Source organism: Camponotus vicinus, unplaced genomic scaffold (assembly GCF_025532165.1).
Source record: "Camponotus vicinus isolate PSW18456_S1 unplaced genomic scaffold, iyCamVici1.0 SCAF_6, whole genome shotgun sequence".
Classification (NCBI taxonomy): Eukaryota; Metazoa; Arthropoda; class Insecta; order Hymenoptera; family Formicidae; genus Camponotus; species Camponotus vicinus.
The window spans coordinates 10,547,430-10,570,534 of NW_028141978.1; the positions used below are offsets into that span (position 1 = coordinate 10,547,430).

Here is a 23,105-nt window from a genome sequence, read left to right on the forward strand (position 1 = left end):
GTGGATTTTTAAAATGTGTGATGAAAAATATTCGTAGAAGTTTGTTAATAGTAATTTATGAATAATTCTTCGTGATTTTTTAAGTTTTCATGAATTTGATAAAGCTAAAGAGCACCGAAATTTTTTTTAATTTTAAACAATATAAAATATTTTGAGATTATATATACATATATGTATATATATTTTTAACATTTGTACTTTTTGATGTATCTTAATACGATATGAATTACGAGAAAAATGAACACGTAGAAATCATTATGTTTTTTTAAATTTCTCTCGCTTCTGTAACGAATATATATTTGTAGTTATTTGACGTTCACTTGTCGTTTTCATCAGCTTTCACCTCTGACTACGAAAGCTACATGTAAATTTACATTGCATGCTTCTAAAACGAGTGGAATGAACCGAACGTGAAAGAAATCAGCGAAAGCTAGGATGCGATCAACCATGCACTAATATCTTTTGATCTTTTCGACATTGGCTAAACAAAACGAAACTTTTTTTTATTAAATTCAGGAGGAAATTCGTAAGAGGAGATCAAGGTAAATTGGTCCCCTTAATTTTGTATCGATATAATAGCTATTAAGCAGATAATTAAGTTGAAACCATCATACGTCATTCAAATATATGTCATAAAAATTTTACAATATTGAAATGATTCGTATCATTGAACTATTAATGTACTAGCAAATATTGTCATGATACACATTGCTATGTAGAGTAATGCCATGTATATAATTTACTTTAATTAATTATTTATATTAGTTATATATAATAGTCATCTAATCTGTTTAATATTATTTTATTTTAATTGTTAAGTGTAAAAATTATGAATGTTATTTACTTTTTAATATTTTATCTGCCATCTATAGATCATACTTATGTTTCATGTTGTCACGTTATCATTCTATGTTTCTGCAAACCTACACGAACGCAAAAGTTATTCTTTTACTTCTCTTACTTGATCCATATTTTAATGTTTTTTTTCAACGAGAAGCATTAAAAAAATCAATATTTTATTACTATATCCACTGCGACGGAATTTCAATATGTCAAAAATAAAAAAAATATATAAAAAGAAAAAATGTGGTCTTTCTCCGTTAATTTCATGATCGTTATTCTCGTTCGGAGTACAGCGCGGATTTTCGTGAATATTTTCGAGGATTCTCAGCGAAATTCGTTTTACGCGTCCGCGTTTCACGGAACGGAGTCACTAATTAGTGTTACATTCCCATGCGGAAGGTCAGCTTGCTAGCAATTCATGTCTCCGTTCGCCATCGCAAAGTACGAAACGCACGCGTATATGCCCTGCTACACATAAGCACATTATGCATTTACATTTGCGTATTTGTATGGATTTTTTTCCAAAAAATATATAAAAGAAATAAAAGAGCTTGATAAGAATTCATTTTGTGAGATTAAGTTTTTAAATTATAACGTTTCGTCTAAAAATTTTATAATTCCTCTCTGTACAATTATTAACATATTAAAAACAACAAATTTTATCAATAAAGTATTGTATATAATCTTTCTCATTCTTAGTATCAGATACCTTTGGTGATATAATATTAAAATATTTAAATTAACTTAAATTAAAAAAATATCACTGGCATGATTTAATTTCATTAAGAAATCTTTTCAACCCTCAATTGTCTTATTACTAGAATATAATTTTTCCTTCTTTTTGTAGGAATTTTTTGTAAGACAAAGTATGTATGAGTAAAAAAATGTTAGATTTAAGTATTTCCCTTAAAAAAGTCCGGAATTTAATTCTACAGAGAATACACATTCCTACCAATCTCTTTTAATTCGCCTATTTTCCATTCGCCTATTTTCCATGCTAGGTACTCGAACAACTTGAAATTCAAACTGTGCTCAAGTATATTCTCATCGATAATGTAAGACTCTTTTCCTAATCTGATCATCAATTTTGCATCACAAAAAATATTGATTAACCCTTGTTAATTCATATGTTAATATGTAATGAGATTTTTTTATCGCTAATAAAATTTTATACTTGCAATAATATTTTTATTTTTCCACTTTTAACTATTCGCGTATTTTCTCTACATTATTGCTTCGGCACTGCAGAGTTGTACATTGCTACGAAATGAGAAAAAGTTTGAGAAAAGAGAACTATAAAAATAAATTATATATAATCTTATAATACGAGAACATGATACAGAGGGATAATAATGGAATTTAACTTTCCTTCTCTCTGTCAGAAGTAAATACGCTTCTCTTGTGTCTGATACTTATTGTACCAAGACAATACCGAGAGTGTTACCGTAGAATCGCGTTTTCGGGAAATCGCGGAAGACAGAACAGCATTCGTCTAACGAGACGAGGAAAACAGGCAACAAAACAGGAGATAGAAGACATCAGTAATCCGCGGTAACATCGCGGATTAGCCAGTTGAATGTGGAACGGCATTGTTTCTTGTCTAGCTAATAAGTCGCTTTCCACTGGTCTTATCTGACGAAACTTTAGTCGTACAATGTATTTCTTTGTGAATTCGTACGAAATGCGGCGACTTGATCTTTACGCGAGTAAAGAATCCGGCATCTCTCGCATAATTCATCGAATCTCACCGCGATCTCTTTTCTTCGAAAATCCCTTAAATGCTAAAGATATTTTCAACTATATTATATATTTAATTTAGTAATTTGTAATTAAAAATTGTTATTAGGATTAAAAAATTTATTAGTTTAGCTAAGATCCCGTAAAAAGTATAAGCAACTTGACGCGGCTCATCCGACTTTTCTTTTCTGAAAGCTAAAATATCTGATTAAAGTTTGCCGGTAAACTTGGAATATCGATCTGTCGTATAGCAAAATAAGCAACAATGTCCGACAAATTAGATCTATCTATAATCATGTCTCATGAAAATATCTTATTAACCTTAAAAATACTTTGATCTCACATAAGTAATTAAGATATCGATTCTCGATCGCGCTATGAATATAATTTGCCATTATTTCCACCGAGTACTTTAACGAATTGAACTGTGTGTAATGAAAGTATATATTTTTAACTAAAATTGCACGTTTCTCTCCGCATGTTTCAACACGTTTTTTCAATCAATAATTTGATCCGCTTGACCGAATTTTTCAATCCGTAGTTTGATCCGCTTAACCTAACTAAATTTTTGAAGGGTGATTTAATTTTATGCCACGATTCCCTTTCAGTTTGTTTAGCTTGAATCAGTTTTCAAGGTATTTCAGTTTATTGCTACAGTTCAATATTTTTTATAGCTCCACTTTTCAGTGTATTTTATTTATAATCCGAGTATAACCCGATTTATTTATCTTAACTAAAATTTTGAATATGGTACGATTTTTGTCGAGCACAACTTGATTTATTTAATTGAAATTTCGAGTACAATATTTTCAGATACACTTTGATTGTTCAATTTATCTGAGTATATCTTTTATATTTTACTTGATTTTCCCTTGGCTTTATTAAATTACTCAATTTTAAATTACTCAATAAGCACACAAATTAGTGCAATTAAATCTTTATATTCATATTGATTTAATTACATTTACAATGATGATTACTTGGCGTTTCGAGAATCTGACAGAAAATAAACGAGGGGAACATGATATGTATTCTACGCGAATTGGTCGGAAGTAATACAGCTATACGTTCTACGTCAAAATGGATAACCGTGGATAATTCGATGCGAAATGCCGAGTCATAATCATCATTTTCAAGCGCGTCCACTTTCACCCGCCACATTGCGTGGGCTTAACGATAACTTGCCCGCAGTTTCGTGTTTACACCTTCACTCTAGTATTAAGGGCTCTAATGTTACAACATAATTTCGCCTCATGATGAGATCGAGACGAGATAAATATCGATCTATATCGCGTCGTTATATTTCTGCTCATTTTTTATCGATATCAATTGTTTTGAAAAATTGACTTTAATATTAATTCGCCTCCTTTTTTTGTTAAAACAATTGTGGAATATTTAATTTGTTCGCAAATTTCAATGCAGAATCATTTCCTCTGATGTTATCGAATAATTGACAGAAAGCTATATGCGCTATAAACACGAAAGCTATTTATAAACCATCATTATTGTCTTTATAATGCTATTGCGATGAAAGCATAGCGTAGGCGGCGTGATAACGTTTCTTAAGAAGAGAGATGTGCTTTATGCATTCGCTTTGAACTTCCGTGACAATAGAAATCATATCGTCGCGTCGCATACAATAACGATGTTTGAAGATGTTAAATGCATATTGTAAATGAAGATGTTAAATGCAATATTGTCGAGATATGTATTGAATATCCATTGTCATATCATAACATACAACATAAAGATGAAATTTTATCGAAAACTAAAATTGTTTCAAAGTTTGGAGTTTTGGAGTATTTTTTTCTTTCCAATATTATAACATGATAACATTATGTTAGAAAATAGCTTTGTTTTACTTTAAATTCGCGAAATAAATTATAATGTACATTAATAAGTGGAATATTTTAAAGACGATATTTACATTTGCATCAAAAATTAGAAGTGAATTGTTTTTACTAATAGATATATAACAGAGTGGAATTGTGCAGTACAATTTGATACATTAATCTATGCAAATATAAATATATAAATGTATAAAATTCAAAATAATTAACAAATAATACAAATATTATTAAAATACAAATAATGCAAATATGAATAAATTATAGATTTTTCCTCACCCTGTGATTGCTCCATCATCGCCATCTTCTTAATAGATTTCCTCCTTCTTCTTATTCATTCTTTGACGCACTTTTCATGGCACTTATACAACACTGACTTGCAAAAGTATGGGTAATTATGATCTCGCACACACACTAATCACTTGAATACGATAATTGCATGGTACTTTATACGGCACTCACGACGTTAAATTGCACGCGATAATGCATTTTAGTACGAGTATATCGCGACAGTTAATAAATGGTATATTCTTCTAGAACATGTTATTTTATTACTATTTTATATTATAATTATATAAAGAAATGTGGAGTTAATATGCTTAGTGATACTTGTCGCGATCGTATATCAAAAATTAATGCGACGCAACACACGGAGCGTCTCTCGCGAGACTGTTTTTCTGCTCGAGTCTCCTTGCGAGAATGTCAACACAGCGCGTAGGTAAACATAGCGCGTTACAGCTACACTACTAAACTTTGAAGGTTGCTTGATATTAACAAATTTTAAGTTTTTGTGTGTTTTAAAAACAAAATAAATTATTCAGTTTTATTTTCTATTTGGCTAAAATTTTGAAAAATTGTGCGACATAATTGCGTTTTCATAAATATTAAATATTAAATATTATTTTTATTAACAATAGTTATTATTAAATAATAATTTTTAAAGATTAAGATATTTTAAATGTCTCTATTTAATTGTTTATTTATATAACAGTGCGCAAATTTTTTTCTGTTTTTTTTTTATATATATAAAGCAATATACTTTATATGTGACTATAAGTCTATAATATTAATAAATATCTATAATATATGTTATATGTATGTTTCCTAAAAGCATTTTTTTATTCTTGTTACTTATGTTCCTCGGCTTCCCAGACTTAACTAGAAATTGACCGAAGCAGCTCCAAGTCCCACAGCGGACATCGAGCGACAGTTATTTAATACGAAATCCGGTTTACCTAACTGAATTCCAACGTCATCATAGACCGAGTAAAATCGATTTACTTGATGGAAGGGGGAGATATTCGGCCAGTATCGATGTGGCGAACGCATCCTACCGATAACTCCTCGCCTCAAAAGTTCCTCGTCGGGGAAGACGAGGGAAGAGAGAAAAGGAGATGGAGAAAGAAGCGGCGACGCGATGAGTTGATTTACTGCTGTGTAAACCGTCCTTAATCTCGACGAGGATTTACGGCCGTCGAGCCAAAATTGGCGTCCGACTGTGACTCGCAGGAAGCATTTTCTCTCGAATCGCAAAAGTTGGCGACGCATCGGAAAAACCTATCGTCGCGGGTTCACGTCAAGGCTCTTTGATCACAATCAACTTTTTCTCACTTTAGGAAGGAACTTCCGCGTGATCTACTTTGATAACGCGGTTTTCATTCAGCTCGGGCGTAAACCATGAAAGAAACAGGATCAATTCTGTTTCACAAGGCGAGTGAAGCTCCAATATTCGGCCTTATTCGTAATCTTTTTATAAAAGAAGTAAAGAATAATTTGAAAAAACTTCATGCACGCTTTCGCGACTTCTTGCCTCGCGTTTTAATTCCTGCAACAAGATTTGTCTAACGAGATCGAAACTGTGGAAGAAATATCTGCGAATCGCATCTCCCTGAAATATTTTCGTCTCTTATAAAAACCGCGGCGAAATTACACGCGACCGCATGTCGGGTCTTCAAAGTACACTGACCGACACGGAGATTTTTTATTTCCTTATTGTGTATTTCAAAATCTTATCCGACTTGCCGATCATCACGCATACAAACGATAAATCAAATTGAAAGTGCACAATGTTGCGAGCGATCGTGTTTATTCACGCAAACTTCTTCCACTGTGTTTCATTTCACTGGTCATTTCACGCCGTAATACAACGCGGATTAAAAAAATGTTCCACATCTTGAATTGTAACTTTTATATGATCGATAAGCCGTCTAAATGGATTGGCTACAATTACAAATATTTGCCGACTGTCGTTGGTCAAAATTCTATCTATCTACCTGCTGTGTAATTGCACGCTCGTGGGTGTATCGTTATATAGATTTCCATGATTAATCATGATATATGCGATTGCTCATTAATGACCAATTAGCAAATGTACAGTTGCGATGTAATAAAATTTGTAAAATATAACTAACTTTATTCGAATACAAAATATATGCAAGATTGACGATGAATTTAAGTTTATCGCGGTATCTTGAGATACACATATGTATGAACACATCGTTCAATAAGTTTAAACATTCAAATTTTTAAAAATTACTTATATCTCATTGTTATACGCGATATTATTATATATCAATCAGACTGAAATGTTATCCAATCATTATTGATTTGATGAACCCAGTAAATGGAAACAAGTTTATGAGCAATACAGAACTTTTTTTTTGGATCGTGACGACGCATACAAGTTAACTCGGTCGAACAGTGGCTTTCGAAAAATGCCCATCGACGAGTGATGTGAAGCATCATAAAATTGACGTATCTATGCTACAAATATTCCGCATATATTCCGCTTCTTTTGAAAGTCAATCGATTAATTAACCATTTAACTGCTGCATCCATAAAAAACGCACGCGAAAGAATTTTCGCATAAATTAATACGACGCTCGTATATTTGATTCCTTGTTTGATTCAGAAATATTATTGAAATGAATGCTAAAAAAATGCTTCAGTATTTTCTTAATGTTTTTGCATTATTTTATCGACTCGTTAACTGATTAGAGACCTAGCGTTGTTCCTGTCACTGGGTTATTTTATCCAATTACCATTACCGTACATTGCAATCTCAATTGCAGTCTGCGACTTCGATGTAACCCTATAGCACGAATTTTAATCTCCAGCATTTCGATTTGATTGCGACGAGAATAGAGTTCTGATGCTTTCTGCGATTCGCACGAGCAACTCCGAGTGTATCTCGGTAGCCGAGCATATTTCGCGATGCTCGTCGAGCGAAATTAGCAATGTAGCGGTGTCTAATACGAGAAGTGCTGGCCGAGATTACTTCCTCTCGTAAAACCACCACCGCAAACTGACTATAACTGCCCATCGCCCTAAAAGTGCATGCATATACACTATTCAAGCCTTATTGAGAAGAGTAAATCTTACTAGAACTTGAAAAATATGTCAATACTTCAAACAACTAACACGATTAGAGTCGGAAAGCATATTAGAATGTATATTGATTTCAGAATATCAGTAAACATGATAAAAATTTAATTACCGAAAGCTTATGTGTGCATCGTGTTTATTCGAAATTTCAAGTAAATAAAAAACAATAAATGAATAATAACGCTTTTTTGAAAATTCACTCGCTGAAACGCACAGTGTGTATATATACCATATATATATATATATATATATATATATATATATGTATATATTTACTTTATGTATGCGCCTTTTTCCTTTTGCCCCAATAGCTCCCTTTCCTCTTGCTTCCCTCCTCTCGACCTACCTCCGCATCTTCTTCGCGTTTTCGCGAATGGAAAAGGGCGCGGGTGGGCAGGATGGGGAATGCAAGTGAGTCGAGAAAATTGGAAATCGCTGCGAAATTGCACCGGCACGTTGCATGCCAGGTAACCAAGATTATCTTCACCACGTTATCGCCGCAAAAAGGAGGTTGCAAGAGGAGAGTCAATAACAACGAGCGAGCATAAAATATCAGGGTGCAGAATGCGTATTCGATACTTGTTTTGTCATACCGTTTTACAATGTCGTATAGATGAGAAATTCAGAGTGAGAAAAAAATTCGTTTATGCATGAACAAAAAAATTAGTGGTCATCTTCTCGAAACAAATATCGCAGAAATTTAGAGATGTAAATGTATTTAGAGTCGAGAATATAAAAATGCGGATTGTAATTATAATTATTATAATTATATTTATATGTGTATCATATATCTATGTACGAGAAAATTAGAATTAAATCATGGGAAGAAGATAAGAGGTAAAATGGCGTTGTTCATGCGTATTAATTTCATAATCACAGCAATGCGTAACGCAGTATCCACAAATCATCGCATCTGTTGCTGCGGCTTTCGGGATATGCGTGTTTCTGGATGCAGGAACAGGCGGTGGCGATTGGTCGGATTCTACGGGCAAATTAGATCGTGACGTCGGCAGTGTAACAAATTGATGAGCGGAAAATCAAATAGGATTTATGGTCTTGCGATCGGGTGGACCAATATGGCGCGCCAAATCAATGATCATTTTATAGAAAGTAGGAATATTCACAGTTTTAATATTAATTTTATCAATAGGGGAAGAGAATATAATGAATTAAGTGAATACATTAGCATAAATTAAAAGATATTGCAATTAATTTATGCTTTTAATTTATTCTTTGCGTTAAATAAAGAATCATTTTTTTAAATTTTTCTAGAGTACCAGTATTTTGTAAATTTCAAATTTTTGAAAAATTAGTAAAATAGATTAAATTAAATTAGTACAAGTACAATTATATGTGAGAAATACACGATAAAACTGTCTTTTATAAATAAATAAATATATAGTGGATAATACTCAATACAGACTATTATCCTATTCTCTTTTCAAAAAAACTTGCATTTAAAAATAATAAAAATATCAGCAATACCAGAAAACATTGGTTTTTTCGGAAGTACTTTTACTTCTGCATTTAAAATATCGTGCCATAAAAATGCACGACGGTTCTGACGGACCCGTTGCATCCCGAGCTGCGAATCGTCGAAATATCGATTTTCGCGTACATAAAAAAATGCATTTGAGTATCTAAATGGAAAAATATGCCGCTATATGTACGAATGAAAAAAGAGAAGATAAATGTAGAAAATCTGTGGCCGTGTCGCGCAGCTATAATAATATAATCAAGAAATCTGAAGACATCGATTCGACATTTTTATATATTTGAATAACAATAAAAATGTAAAATTACGATTTTTTTACTTAAATTCATCCACATTATTCTGGATTTTTACAAGAAGTAAAAATCTAAAATAATGTAGATGAATTTTATAAGACGTACAACTAAATTTAGTATTAATAAGTAATTTTTATCGTAAAAGCCGCGAATTATTTTTATCTCAAATTATAATATATATTCTGTTATAGTATATTTTTTTATACATACATATGTATGTTGAAACACGAACATTTGACTTGCTTTATATATTTTATTTTGAACTCTTGCAACTCTTTGTTTATCCGACAATGACACAAATATGTCAGAATCGATTAATTTGAATTTGCTTGCCTCTCTGAGTTATCCCGGAGGCGAACCAGTCAGCCGGTGGACGGGATGAAATATGATAGTCGTTGGCCGCGCCACGCCCAGTTTATCATATTTCTTGGAGTGCATTATCATAATAGCATCGTGCATGAGATCGGTCGCCACGTCGTTCCGTCGATGACATGCCACGTTCCAAACTCGTCCGGAGATCGATGCGACCAGCACACCGCGACGCGACGCCTCCCCATCAGGATTTAAGAGTAAACGTCTATATTTAACCCTTATGATATGAGAGCTCTTTAAGAGCTCTTTTTTATCAGGATGATTCGACTTCTTATGCCTAAGTTATGTATTACGAGATAGGCTTACATAAACTAAAAAATGTACATTATCTCGATAGGACGCATCATCAGGCTAGCGATGATTGCCAGTTGAATAATAATTATCGTATATGTCTGTCATATACAGATAGAAATATATTTTAGAAATTTTTTCTGTTTTTTTATAGATTGTTATAAAATATAAATCAAATAAATCTCTATAATCAATTTTCAAAAATGAATAAAAATATCAAATATATGAAAAGAAAATAAAACGTGGAAAATATGATTTAATTTCATATTGTTTCTTGCATAATTGGATAGATATATGTCGAGTTAACAAAATAAACATAAATTTATAAAAACAATTTTGTCCTATAATAATAAAATATACTTTGTCCTAATTTTATAAAATGTTGGGAGAAAGAAGGAGTTATCTGAAATAGTTATCTTGCATTATGTAAAATGAACGTTATGAATATTAAAATCGTGCTACAACTTTGATTATAATATTATGTCACGTTATGAAATCTTAACAATACATATGCGCATACTAATGATACTAATATTTAAGAGTTTGCTGCATAACGAAGGCATAATGAATGTGAATTTTTTTTATTTTCCGTTATATTAGAACTTTTCTGCAAAGTTTTTGTAAATATTTAAATTTCATTAAAAATTATTTACAAAAATTTTTACGAGACAATTCAAACCTGCATAAAAAGACAGGGTTTTTAAAATATAACATTATTTAACGAATGTGCTCTACCAATGTGTACTCAATTTACGAAAAATAAAAAATAAGATTTTAAAAATCCAGAAAAAAGATATGTAAATAACTGAAAATTTTTAATTATAAGATTAATCTTTATAAACACTGCTTTTAATCATGTTTATAAACGCACATATTATTTTATGATACTCATAACTCAACTTCGTGCGTAAATTATTTTAATATACACTCTATTTTATATTTTTTCATATTTTCACATTAATTTATTATCTCGCATTAATTAATATTGTCAAATTTATTATTATTGAACAATGTTAAATCATATTATGAATTCATATCACTTTTGCATTTATTGAATTTATATTAATTTATTAAAACTTTTCTACGCAAAAGTACAGTCTTAAAAATCTAATTGAAGAGATTTTTGCTTCAATAAAATTTAAAATACATGATATTCTCTTTTATCTCGTTTTATAATACATCAATTAACGAAACAAAAAACGTAAAGCTATATCGAAACCAATGGTGCGCAACATAAGGATTAAGTGTACCAGCATGTCCAATGGGGGTTTACAGTGACGAAAGAGCGGATAGGGGAACGAAAAAGTCGCCTAGCTTTCTTTCCAATGCAGAGTGTGTTGGTATAAGAAAGATACACGAGGGCGATAGAAGTAGTGCAGGTGGGGATTTAATCAACTTTCCTTTTTGTCTCGTAAATCTTCGTAGACGCGGCATCTTCGCCCCCTCGATTTTTTATCAGACGCGGCACGATGCGAATGTGTGTTCTTTAAAACCTACTGCTAATATATTTCTTTTCTTTTTTCTTTTTTTTTACTATTTCGAAAAAGTGTAATCACGATCACCGCACTTGTATATAATAAACTGATTTAATTAAATATATATTTAATTTATATATATTTAATTAAATATAATAAAATTTAATTAAATATATGTATTTCGATATGTAATATGGAATATAAATTAAATATATAGAAATCTGTGCATAATATTGAATATAAATATCAAAAATAATTATTTGGTTTTATTTAATTTAAGCTACTTTCAAAAATTCGAAAACGATAAAAATGGAAAAATGGAAAAATATATTTATAGAAAGATATAGGTTTTTTTTAATGTCTAGTACTTGAAAAAGTAATATCCTCTGCAATACACATTTTGTATTATACATTTATACTTCGATGTACATATAATTTAAAGTATAGAAAGCAGATTCTCTTTTTTTGATTTTCCTAATTTTTTATTTTAAATTAATTATTCAAGATTAGTCAATTAATTATCAATATTTATATAACGTAATTGATCAATAAAATCAATACGATTGTAAAATCAATGTCATTGTTAAACTCGAAACTCTTTAATCTGCTTTCAGCATCAAGACCGAATCTGATGATAGACATCGAGCCGAAAAGGGAAACGGCTGTCCGGGTCGGTGAGAGTTTGCAAATTCTATGCAAAGCCTCACAACCACTTCGTGTTTGCCGTGTGGAAATACCTGGTGAGGGTAGTATGGTGCTGAACGAGGGACAGCCGCCGGAAGATGGCATCGAGTATAACGGCGTGGGTCTCCAGCAAGGTCACTGCGGCGTCCGTATCGCCAAAGTGAAGGAGAGTAACGACGGCATCTTCAAATGCTCCCTCACGACTACCAGCGCCCGGCAAGAGGCAACCGCATCTCTGAAAATTATCGTTGCGAGTAAGTCGTTGCCTTTCATTCTGATTCGATGAGATTCTAGCTCAATGAAGTCTAAGATAGAGACTGCATAGATATACTGTAAAGAAGCTGTAAACGTCAGTGTTATAGAAACATTTCTCATTTTCCTATATTCCTTTGTTTTAAAGAAAATCTATGATTATTATTTAAAAAATTTCCTGAATTTTCTTTTATTCTTATAGTGATTTTAATTTTAAATTTGAAAATGCATTTGTTAATTTAGCATATATATCATATTTATTATATATATAATTATTTTTCTCTTAAAAAAAAATTAGTATTACAGTACTTAAAAGCGAATGTAATGAAAATGTTATCGTAGTATAAAGTAATAAAAATAGGATGGGCTACTTTATAAAAGGTTACGATGAAAAGAGAAAAATATCAATTCGAACAAGAAGCAAAAAAACGAACTAGCTTGTTTTTCAGTTACTATAGCTGTATTCGAAAAGTAATTAATCTTCCTTAAGAAAATTGCTTACGGAGACTGAAATAGGCGCCCGGAGCGAAATTACTCTGTTTAAGATAAACCCGATAAAGATAAATTGCGAAATTCATGAATAACTTGGAAGAATTTTTTTTTGCGCAAAGAAACATCGCGATGAAACAGATTAAATTCAAGTTATCGCTTTTGACTTTCGGATTCGAATGATAAAATAATATAAAATATATATCTCTCAATATGTGTTGTCTCAATTTAATTCAATAGATATATATAATGAAGTGATCGAAAAAAATTTTATTTTGATTGTTTAGGACCACCCAATAACCCGGATCTTCGCACGAGTCCCGGATCTATTTCCGGAAATATTTACAGAAAAGGAGAAAGATTGGAAATCAGTTGTAGCGCTCCGTCTGGACGACCAGCAGCGAATATTTCGTTGTTCCTCGGTTAGTTTATTTGATATTTTCAGGATGTACTCTTTTACCCTTTTAATACGTAATCTATAACAAAAATTCGTAGAAAATAAAATAAAAAAATTACTAAAGGAAACTTCAATTGGAATAATGCAAAAGATTAATAGTAATAAGATTAATTTCACGAATCGAGCAAAGAAAAAATTTAATTGAAGGTATAATATAAACGATATCATAAAAATAAGTAAAATTTCTTTAAGTAAGAATCCTGTTTATCACACCCTTAAATTAATAATATATGTTTATTAATAAATTATAAATGAAATAAAATTATATAGTAAATATGACAGGAAAATAAGATTGTTCTTAATATCTAGACGATGAGCCGATCGGCGATGATAGAACTATCTACGACACGAATATAGACGAGAACTCTTTGGCCATGCAAAATGCTTCACGCTTTTTGGAAGCGAAGGACAACGGCAAAACATTACGATGCGTGGCCAGTCACATCGCTCTTGATACACCCATGGAAACTACTATGCAACTCGAAATATACTGTAAGTTATTGATTTTAAAATAGTTTTTCTTTCTTATTAATATATGTTCTGTAACACACATTTTTAAGAATTTTATATTTTATGTTCTTTGTAGTTTTATCTTTCTATTGTGTTCTTTATCCTAGAATTTAATATCTTCTTTTAAAATTTTGTTTTAGACTTTAGTATCTTAGAATTTCTTTTTAAAATTTAGTATCATCTTCAATAAAGCTAGTAAAATCTGTTTCTATATTTATACAATGGTAGAGTATGTATAAAAAAATAACAATTTATACAAATTAGTTTTTATATTAATGACTGTTTTTTATGTTTAATACCTATAGAAAATTGTAGTGGAAATTTTCCGAAATATTTTTTGTTGTAATTTTCATGTACATAAATAAGTTTTTACATAAAAAAATTGGTTTTTTTTACATAGATCCACCTCAGCCACATCAAACATTCGAACGTTTCGGATACGTGATTGGCAGACAGGGAGTCATCAATGTTACTGTGTATGCGAATCCTAAACCGCGGTTCATATGGCGAGTGAACCAAGAGGAGATTAACGAAGGTCAAACTGACGACAGCACTCGATTGCAAACTTCAACTGCTAACGAATTGGTAAGTTTCCTTTTTCAAAAATTAATTCTCTCTTTAATTTTTCTTTAATATGTATATCAATTGGTCGATCTATAACTTTTCAAACATTTATAACTTATGCTATCATTGATTATGAAGAATAACACTGTGATCCAGAATAAAAATATATTTCTTATTTTCTATCATTCTTCTTGATATTACTAAACATCTCCACATATTAAATCGATAAATTTTAATTAAAGAAAAAGTAAAGTTTGGTTGCTTTTGCTCGTGGCTTCAAGTTGAGAGTTTTGAATTTATTATTTCCAAATAATATTCTTTAAACAATTAATTTTCTGCTGAAGAGATTAATCCTTACATCTATCAAAAAAAATATCGCAATTCTGACGTTTTTAGCGACTATTCTTTTTAAAGCGTCATCAAACGCGTTACAACAAAGTGGATTTGGCGACTTGATTGAATACATCAGAAGCATATCGGCGGTTTGTTTAGGCTCGAGAATATTTCGATGACAGATAAAATGTAGAAAAGCGCACTGGCCAAGAAATAATTGACGATAAAAGAAAAGGGAGTGTGCGAGACTAGATTGATGGATGCAAATGAAACAGAAATTCAATAGTGCGACGCGACTCAGGCCTCGATTTACCGTTCGCCCGGGATGCATTCTCCATGCACCTATGTGACAGCGCGCACGGAGTACAACGCCGTAATGAAATTCCATTGAATTCAGACACAGCGAATCGATCGGAACCGCGCGATCGGCCTCGAGCGGCGGTGGCGTTTGTTCCTCATCTATTGTTTCGTTAGCACAAGAAGCGGTTTGTTCGTCCTGTAATTAAGGCTTAAATGGATTTGCCGATCTTGCAACTTGCGCTTTTTAATTAGTTCGGGGGCGGCGAACAGAGGCGAACATTCGTTTTCCCGAATGTGTCTGAATCGCACGTTCTTATCACACTTTTTGAATCCATTCATTTAATCGGTCTAAGAGAAATACCAGGAATCTAAAAAGTTTCACGAAACTTAGATATTAGTGAGATGCCATTTAGAATTTTCGTTCTTAATTTCATTCTTAATAGAAGAAATCTCTAGAGTTTAGAGATAGAAAGCAAATGGTAAAAAGTTTCTACCTCCCTTCTCCTTCTTTATCTTATTGTTTCTCCTAATATTTATTTAAAATCAGAAATTTTCTCGTCATCGTACGCCAGCTGTTCGATACGTTGCAGTGAAAGATCGCAAAGTTAGCGAACTGAATAGAACTTTGAGTAAATCGGCGAGTTCGCGATTTTCAAGAGGAAGAGGTTCGAAGCGTTAATCGAGCGGCACGCGCATAGCAAACCGGCCGAGTGCATTCAATGATGTGGGCCATTCTTCGATCAAAAGAGGAGAGAAAGAAAGAGAGAGAGGGAGAGAGAGAGAGAGAGAGCATGATCTCAATGGCGTCCGATGATTTCGTCGGAACTCACGATTCGAGCGCAAACTTTCAGAGCGAACGGCACGCTCGCGCAAGCATAACACTCTGGAACAACGCCAGCGTGTGCCAGAACCAATAAAAGCCGCCGCCGCCGCCGCCAGTGCCGCTATTCGGCTCTGGCTCTGGTGTATGAATGGCTTCCAAATAGGCTTGCAGCTCTCTCGCGAGTCACAACTTGCAGCGGATCGGTGAACGGCAAACCGACTGAGGGCCGCGACGCGCCACCGACGAATACGAATCGGCTTCCACTACGAAAATGCAATTACTAGCAGCGAGCCGGTCGAGAGAGGCGAAAGCTCACGGAAAAGGCTCGGCATATCGCTTTCTTTCCTATAATAGCGCCCCCGAGAACAACGCTCGGTGTGATCGAGGGCCGTCGAATGGATTTTTCTTCGATTAGAAGAGCGCGGGATACGAGGCAAAAAAGAGTTTAATAAGAACCGATAGAATTTAAAAAATGCGACGTGTTATTTTTCCAGAAAATAACTGAGATAAGATTGAAAAATATATGATGAAAGTTAAATCAATTTAATTGAAAAAAAAAAAAAAAAAAAGAGAATTTAATAAAAATTAACAAGAAATTTTATATTTTCTTTTTCGTGCTCCCGTATATACTAGTATTATAATTATCAATTTATCTCTTTAATATAGGGATTACAAAGAGTGCGCAAAAACTCGCAGATTAATAGCAAAAGCATCCATGAATAATTTATTAATAGACCTTCGTGTGCGCGTCCGGCGACATTTTAAAGAGCTTAATTAAAAGGTTTAATTAATGAGCGAAACGACGTAGGAAATTAAGAGCTTGACTGAACGAGATTAGATTGGCGTACCGTGTTCATAACACAAAGTAACATTTATAGGAGAAAGGAGCATGGAGCGCAGTTATGACAATCGAGAACATTCAGAAATCCGACACGGAGAAGGAGTATGCGTTGATAGCGAACAATAACGAGGGATCGTATGAATATCGTATCATTTTGTCGACATCCTCGGAACCAGCGGGTAAGTTATTTGAAAAATTTAATTTATGCAAGTTATCTTCCATTGAAGACGTTACACACCGTGCACTCTTGTTAAAAATACGGATTTTGTACATATCGGAAATATTAGAGCACCCCGCATAACACACGAGAACTGATAGCACAAAAATATGTGTAGCGTCTCTAATACAATATTAACATAATAATTAGATATGTATGATAATTAATTCTCTTAATATAAACTCTTTCTATAAATATAAATTCATTTATCATAATGATCAAAATGATATAAGCGCATATGTAGAAGAATTACGTAACGTTTTTTTTAAGTGTATATAAGGATGCTTTCAATTTAGTTTATTTGACAATCACAAGTACTTTTATGTGAAAATCCTTAATAATTTTCGAAATTATATTTACCAATAAAATTATTAATTAAATATTTATAACAAAATCTGTAAAAGCTTGCAAATTTAATTGAAAGATAATTCTATTATTCATTTATGCTCTTAAGATATAAATTGTTAAAAATATATATTTAATGTTATAAAACAATTAAATTAAAGTTTTGCAAAATTAAAAGACGCGTTTCGTGTACATATATCTTACTCAATTTAATTATTATATTCGCGAGTTCCTTTTTATATAAGGTAGCAAACAAACGATAAGTAACACGCGAGCAATCAATAGAGCTCTACACGCTTTGTTCACACACTTTTTTTCTTTGATTGCTTGAATCAACCGACGTTCACACTTGGCTAGTTCACCATTATCACGATTGTAATCATGCGATCTCGCACGTAAAATCGCGACTACATTGATCGTCGTAATCGTCACGAGATGATCGCCACCAATCACACGCGTTCTAGAAAATATGTTCCATCTCTTGTGTGCGTGTCTAACAATATCGATCCTTCACCGCATGCTCACGCAGGAGCGTTCAGTCACTTCTATGGTAAGCTCTCCGAACACATGCACGCACTAGGTAATGTTATTTTTTCATATTACTATACGTAAGTAGTTTGCGTAGTAAACGCGGCATTTCGTGCACAACTGGTTTGATTTAAACGTGGGAGATGATCACGCCGAGAAATTAATAACTATTATTTGACTAAAGACGTAATGTACATCGATCACGAGAGAACATGTTGACACTGAACGAGTAATTTATCAATTTCAATGGCACGCTTATAAACAGTTCAGATTTCATCGATTTAAATCGGATCGCGCGAAATGTTGCGTAATTAAATATGCGTATATGTGGTATTGCACTATAATCATTATTTATTTTTATCCACTTTTATATAGGATATTCACGCTAATTTGCGATTCCAACGGAAAGAAAGTTTAATAATTTTTATAAATTTCTAATTTTCAATATTATCTTTGTAAAATTGTGTAAAATTTGATAGAATTGTTTATTTAAAAAATGTGTTTTTATTATTTGTTTAGTTTAATTCGAGAAAAGATTTGATTTTGTAAAAAATTCAAAATTTATATTAATGTTTCTCGAAATAGATATTAAAATTATAAAATTGATTCTCACCAAATTAAAATTAGTATCGTCAAATAAATTGTATAATTTATAACTATGCAATTATTTACTAAACCTTTCCATAAAAATTCATGCAAATTTTGATATTATCTTCAGTAGGTTCAGTTTCATACATGTATATCAATACCTTGGCAGTGTAAAATATATTCAAATATTTTTATTTGTCATGTGTATGTGTGTGTGTGTGTGTGTGTGTGTGTGTGTGTGTGTGTGTCGTAGAAAAAGATTTGTGTTCAATATCTCAAATAAATAATATATTTAATTATTTATTTATTAACTATTTATTTATTTGTCAATCGTTGTCACTAAAGAGATTAAATATTTTTTTAGCATTCATTTATATGTTTTACTTTGTTGCTGTGAGACGATGTTTCATTGTAATCTATATGCTTTAAGAAATTATTACGTAACATTTTAAAAACACTTTGAATATTTTATCATGTATGCGATATTCTCTTTTTCGATACTCTCATACTAAAAGATTATATTAGATGTTCCGATCCAAGGAATTGATATAATACTAAAATTGCTCTACTCGAGAAGAACTATAATAAAGAGAGACATTCTTTCTCCACGATTTGTAGGTGTTGATTTGGACGCTGGATCTATCATCGGTATCGTCGTGGGCGTTCTGGTGCTCATACTCATTATTTTCCTCGTAATCTTTGCACGCGCGACCGGCCGCTGGTGCTTTGCAGGTGAGTCAGTTTGAAACTATACTTGTTAAAAGAATCCTCTCTTTATAGATTAAATATGCCACTTTTATACATATATATATATTTCAATATCCCCATTTTTCTTTTGTTTCTTCTAATGATTTCGTTGCGCGAGAGCGATCAGAAATACAAATACTATAGCCAAAAACATGTGAAATTCGAATAAGATTGCTTGTATAGGAGGACGATATAACTTGTTAGAAAAAAATGCAATTTTACTAGAGAATTATCGAGATATAGTAATTATACGAAAGATGAGCGAGTATCATGGAACACTTGGAAATTGAAGCGAATTTTTTACTATTGATGATGATATGATTTGCACGAAAAGTCAATTTATAATTATATGTGGGAAAAATGTAAGCTCTTTAAATAATACAATTTCAAAACATCTCATGTCTCAATATTTCATATCGCTGATAATACAAGATTTATATGTATATTTTGTTCTTACTTTTTCAATTTTCTAAATCTTTTTTTACATTTTTCATTTTTCTGACTTTTCATTAAAAATTTAAAAAATTCATAGGTATATATAAATAAAATTTAATAAAAATTTTTATATGTTAAAGAATTAAATAGACTAAATACTAACAAATGATGAATTTCGATATAAATATAGAGAATGGAAATCATTAAAATTTGCCACTTCTATTTATCTTCAGTATTTTTATCTTGAATATTTGCAATATGTTGTGAATTTCTAATCTTAATTTAATTATTTAAGCAAAATTGATCGTATGATATTTGTTTGACAAACATGACAAATAAAAGATAAAAGAAAGACGATCTATCGTTCACGAACGTACGTAATGTATGGAGAAAATGCATTTCTGAAACTTCACGTATAAATGACGGAGAGAAAGATTTCAACATCTACGAGGATATTTGAAGAAAATATCAGAAACGGATAAAACGATAACGCTTATCGATATGAAATTCAAAGTGCGATGAAACAATGCATATGTATCACTTATCATCTTTCTTATTGTAATTGTTGTTGTCGTTGTTGTCGTTATTTATTACTACATAGTTTACTATTGTTTTCGTTAACGTTGTGTGTTACAATCGCGTGGAGCAGTGTCTACAATATACGATTAGCTTAAATCGAGGTAATTATCACAGCGGTAGCTAGCATCGCGCGTGCAGTAGAAACATATATATACTGGGTATAATTAGTGCGCTCCAAAGCAACTCTGTAATGCGCTATTATCGTACTTTACTCTATATATAAGTATTATATAAGTACATACATGCATATATGCATATATATATATATATATATATATATATATATATATGTATGTATATATATGTATATGCATACATAAATGTACCTTTTATCTGAACGTATGCAAATATCTTATGTGTTGTGCCGCTGCACTGATATAGGACAGCATGCGAGTCGGGCCAAGTAAAGAATACGGAGATACGTCAACGATTACCTTGCGATTCCGTACTCTAGGCATGACACTGTCCAGGGGTAAGTTACCTCAGGCAGGACAAAATATCCTCTCTCCCCCTCTTCACTCCCTTTTTTTTCTCTGAAATAATGCTCGTTCTCTCGTTCATCATCGACCCGTTCGCTCGCTCGTCACCTCTTTTTTTCTCAGCAGAATCATTTTTATCAAGCAGACAACACATACACACACTCCCTCTCTTTCTTGTCCGCAAGCCATCATCTTCAACACCGGCTTATCAACGATCACGACTCGTCTACTCGTTCGAGAGAAGTAGACTCCCCTTCAAATTTAATACACTTTGCGCTCTCGCTCCCCGCTCTCGTCTTGCAGACCCTCGACATATTCTCGAATTTTTACGCCGCGCCATCATTTTTATTTGGCATGTGTCGATACGTAATCGCTTTATCGATTTATGGCTTGCGTTTTATATCGTCGATAAACATCCCGCTTCCTCGATTAATCGATTACGCGGTTTCGCTTTCGTTGGCCGAGTTTAACGCTTAAAGGCGCACGATTTTTGCTCGTTTCTACTTCGTGGCGTTGTTTTCTAGCTATTTTTAACTTGGAGTCGTAAACTATATATAAAGAGAGGAGACTTATAGGAAGACATATGATAAATATGATATCGCCATAAAGGCATTTTCGTAATAGAAAACGGTTTGAGTTTATTGACGTTTGACACTTTAGTAAATTTCTTTGACATTTTGTAGAGCTTATATATCACATTCTCATGACAGATCTTTCTCTCTCTTATTCTCTTACATTTACGCGGCCTAATTTACGGTATATGAGTGAAGTAATATCAATTATATGAATTCGTACACAAAGTATTGAGGATTCCAACAGAAACCGCAGAAACCGCAGAGTTTAGCGGCGAAACTTTTACAGGCAACATTGTTCCGAGCAGTTAAAAACACCTAAGCGGTAAAATTGTTTTTCCAGTGATTTATATCCCTTGCTTAATTATTTCATAAAAACACATATTTTAATATTTTTTTCATAAACTCCGAAGCATAAATTTACTATTCTTTCTTTATCTCCATGAATTGTAATTATTCTGTTTTGCGCGTAATATGCTTGAATGAAGTGTCAAAAAACAAAGGACAGGATTAACCGAAATGCATTGCGCTCGTTCAAATTATTCAAGAAATAATAATAATAATTCTCATAATTTTGTTTTCAAAAAAATTCAACTGCATAAAGAAGTACGTATTTTTACAATTGCGATTAAATTGCATTTTGATTTTTTGTTATCGTTAACATGACAATATAATTACAATTTCCTCAGATATATAATCATCGAACTTCATTTTTGCATGTCAGTAGTATCTGCTCCGAACTACGATAATTTAAGCATATTTATATATTGTCACGTGCTCGCAATCATCTTGTACGACTCTCCATTTATACGTTATACGATCTCATTAGCATGTCGCTTACAATATCGAATCGATGTAAAATCGTTCTTTGCTTGTAATGCAAAACATATTATGAGAATGAGCAATAATAATTACAATACACGTATCAATCGATTATTGCCGCGCTATAATAATCATGTTTGTAGATAATAGCGCTTGTAAAGAAATCTAATGAAAGTCATGATATAAAACTGCATATAGACTCGTGATTTTCACACGAATCGATATTCAAAAATCGAGTCGTGCGAATATGCTGCAAGTCTCTAAAAATGGATGAATATTTCTTTTTTTTTCTTGCAACAAGCAATGATAAGCAATCGGCAAAGGCAAGTGTGGTGAAATTATGCTAAGCAGAAATGATTAGTATATAATAATGATAGCGATTACCTTCGTGCTTTTTGACATTGCTCATCGCCACGTTTCAATATCTTTTGGCTAAAATTGCGATTTTTTTCTCCGTCTCCTCCGCCCGTTTTCCTCGGACTGTGATCAAGCATGTTTGTCATCTCAGAATCCCCTCGCTGTTGATTTATATTTTTCAGCGCAGATTGAATGTGTATTCTTTGCTAGCTGCTAATTTTAGCATCGAGGAAAGCGACATCGTACTCTCGCTATAATTATTCGAATTTATCTTGCTTGGATCGTGGTACGACGTTGATTATGCCTGTGAATGTTACGACGATTATTTCTTTAACACAGTCGTTAATTTATAAATTTTTTTTATCTAACGCACGAGCGATGTAAATTGAATGCCTCGTCTCTTTTAGTAGCGTAGATCATTAGATATAATATCTTTTACTTCGAAT

General features: G+C 32.3%; 1 protein-coding gene across 4 annotated transcripts in view; it reads left to right on the forward strand.

The window, feature by feature from the left end:
• The window catches only part of Fas3 (fasciclin 3), a 290,217-nt gene that overhangs the window by 252,601 nt on the left and 14,511 nt on the right, over positions 1-23,105 (forward strand). For all 4 annotated transcript variants that reach the window (XM_083102192.1, XM_083102191.1, XM_083102195.1 and 1 more), the window contains exons 2-7: positions 12,352-12,675; positions 13,450-13,584; positions 13,929-14,111; positions 14,530-14,714; positions 17,028-17,169; positions 19,287-19,400. In XM_083102192.1, the coding sequence (XP_082958318.1) occupies positions 12,352-12,675; positions 13,450-13,584; positions 13,929-14,111; positions 14,530-14,714; positions 17,028-17,169; positions 19,287-19,400 (1,083 nt within the window). The remainder of the gene's footprint in view (positions 1-12,351; positions 12,676-13,449; positions 13,585-13,928; positions 14,112-14,529; positions 14,715-17,027; positions 17,170-19,286; positions 19,401-23,105) is intronic.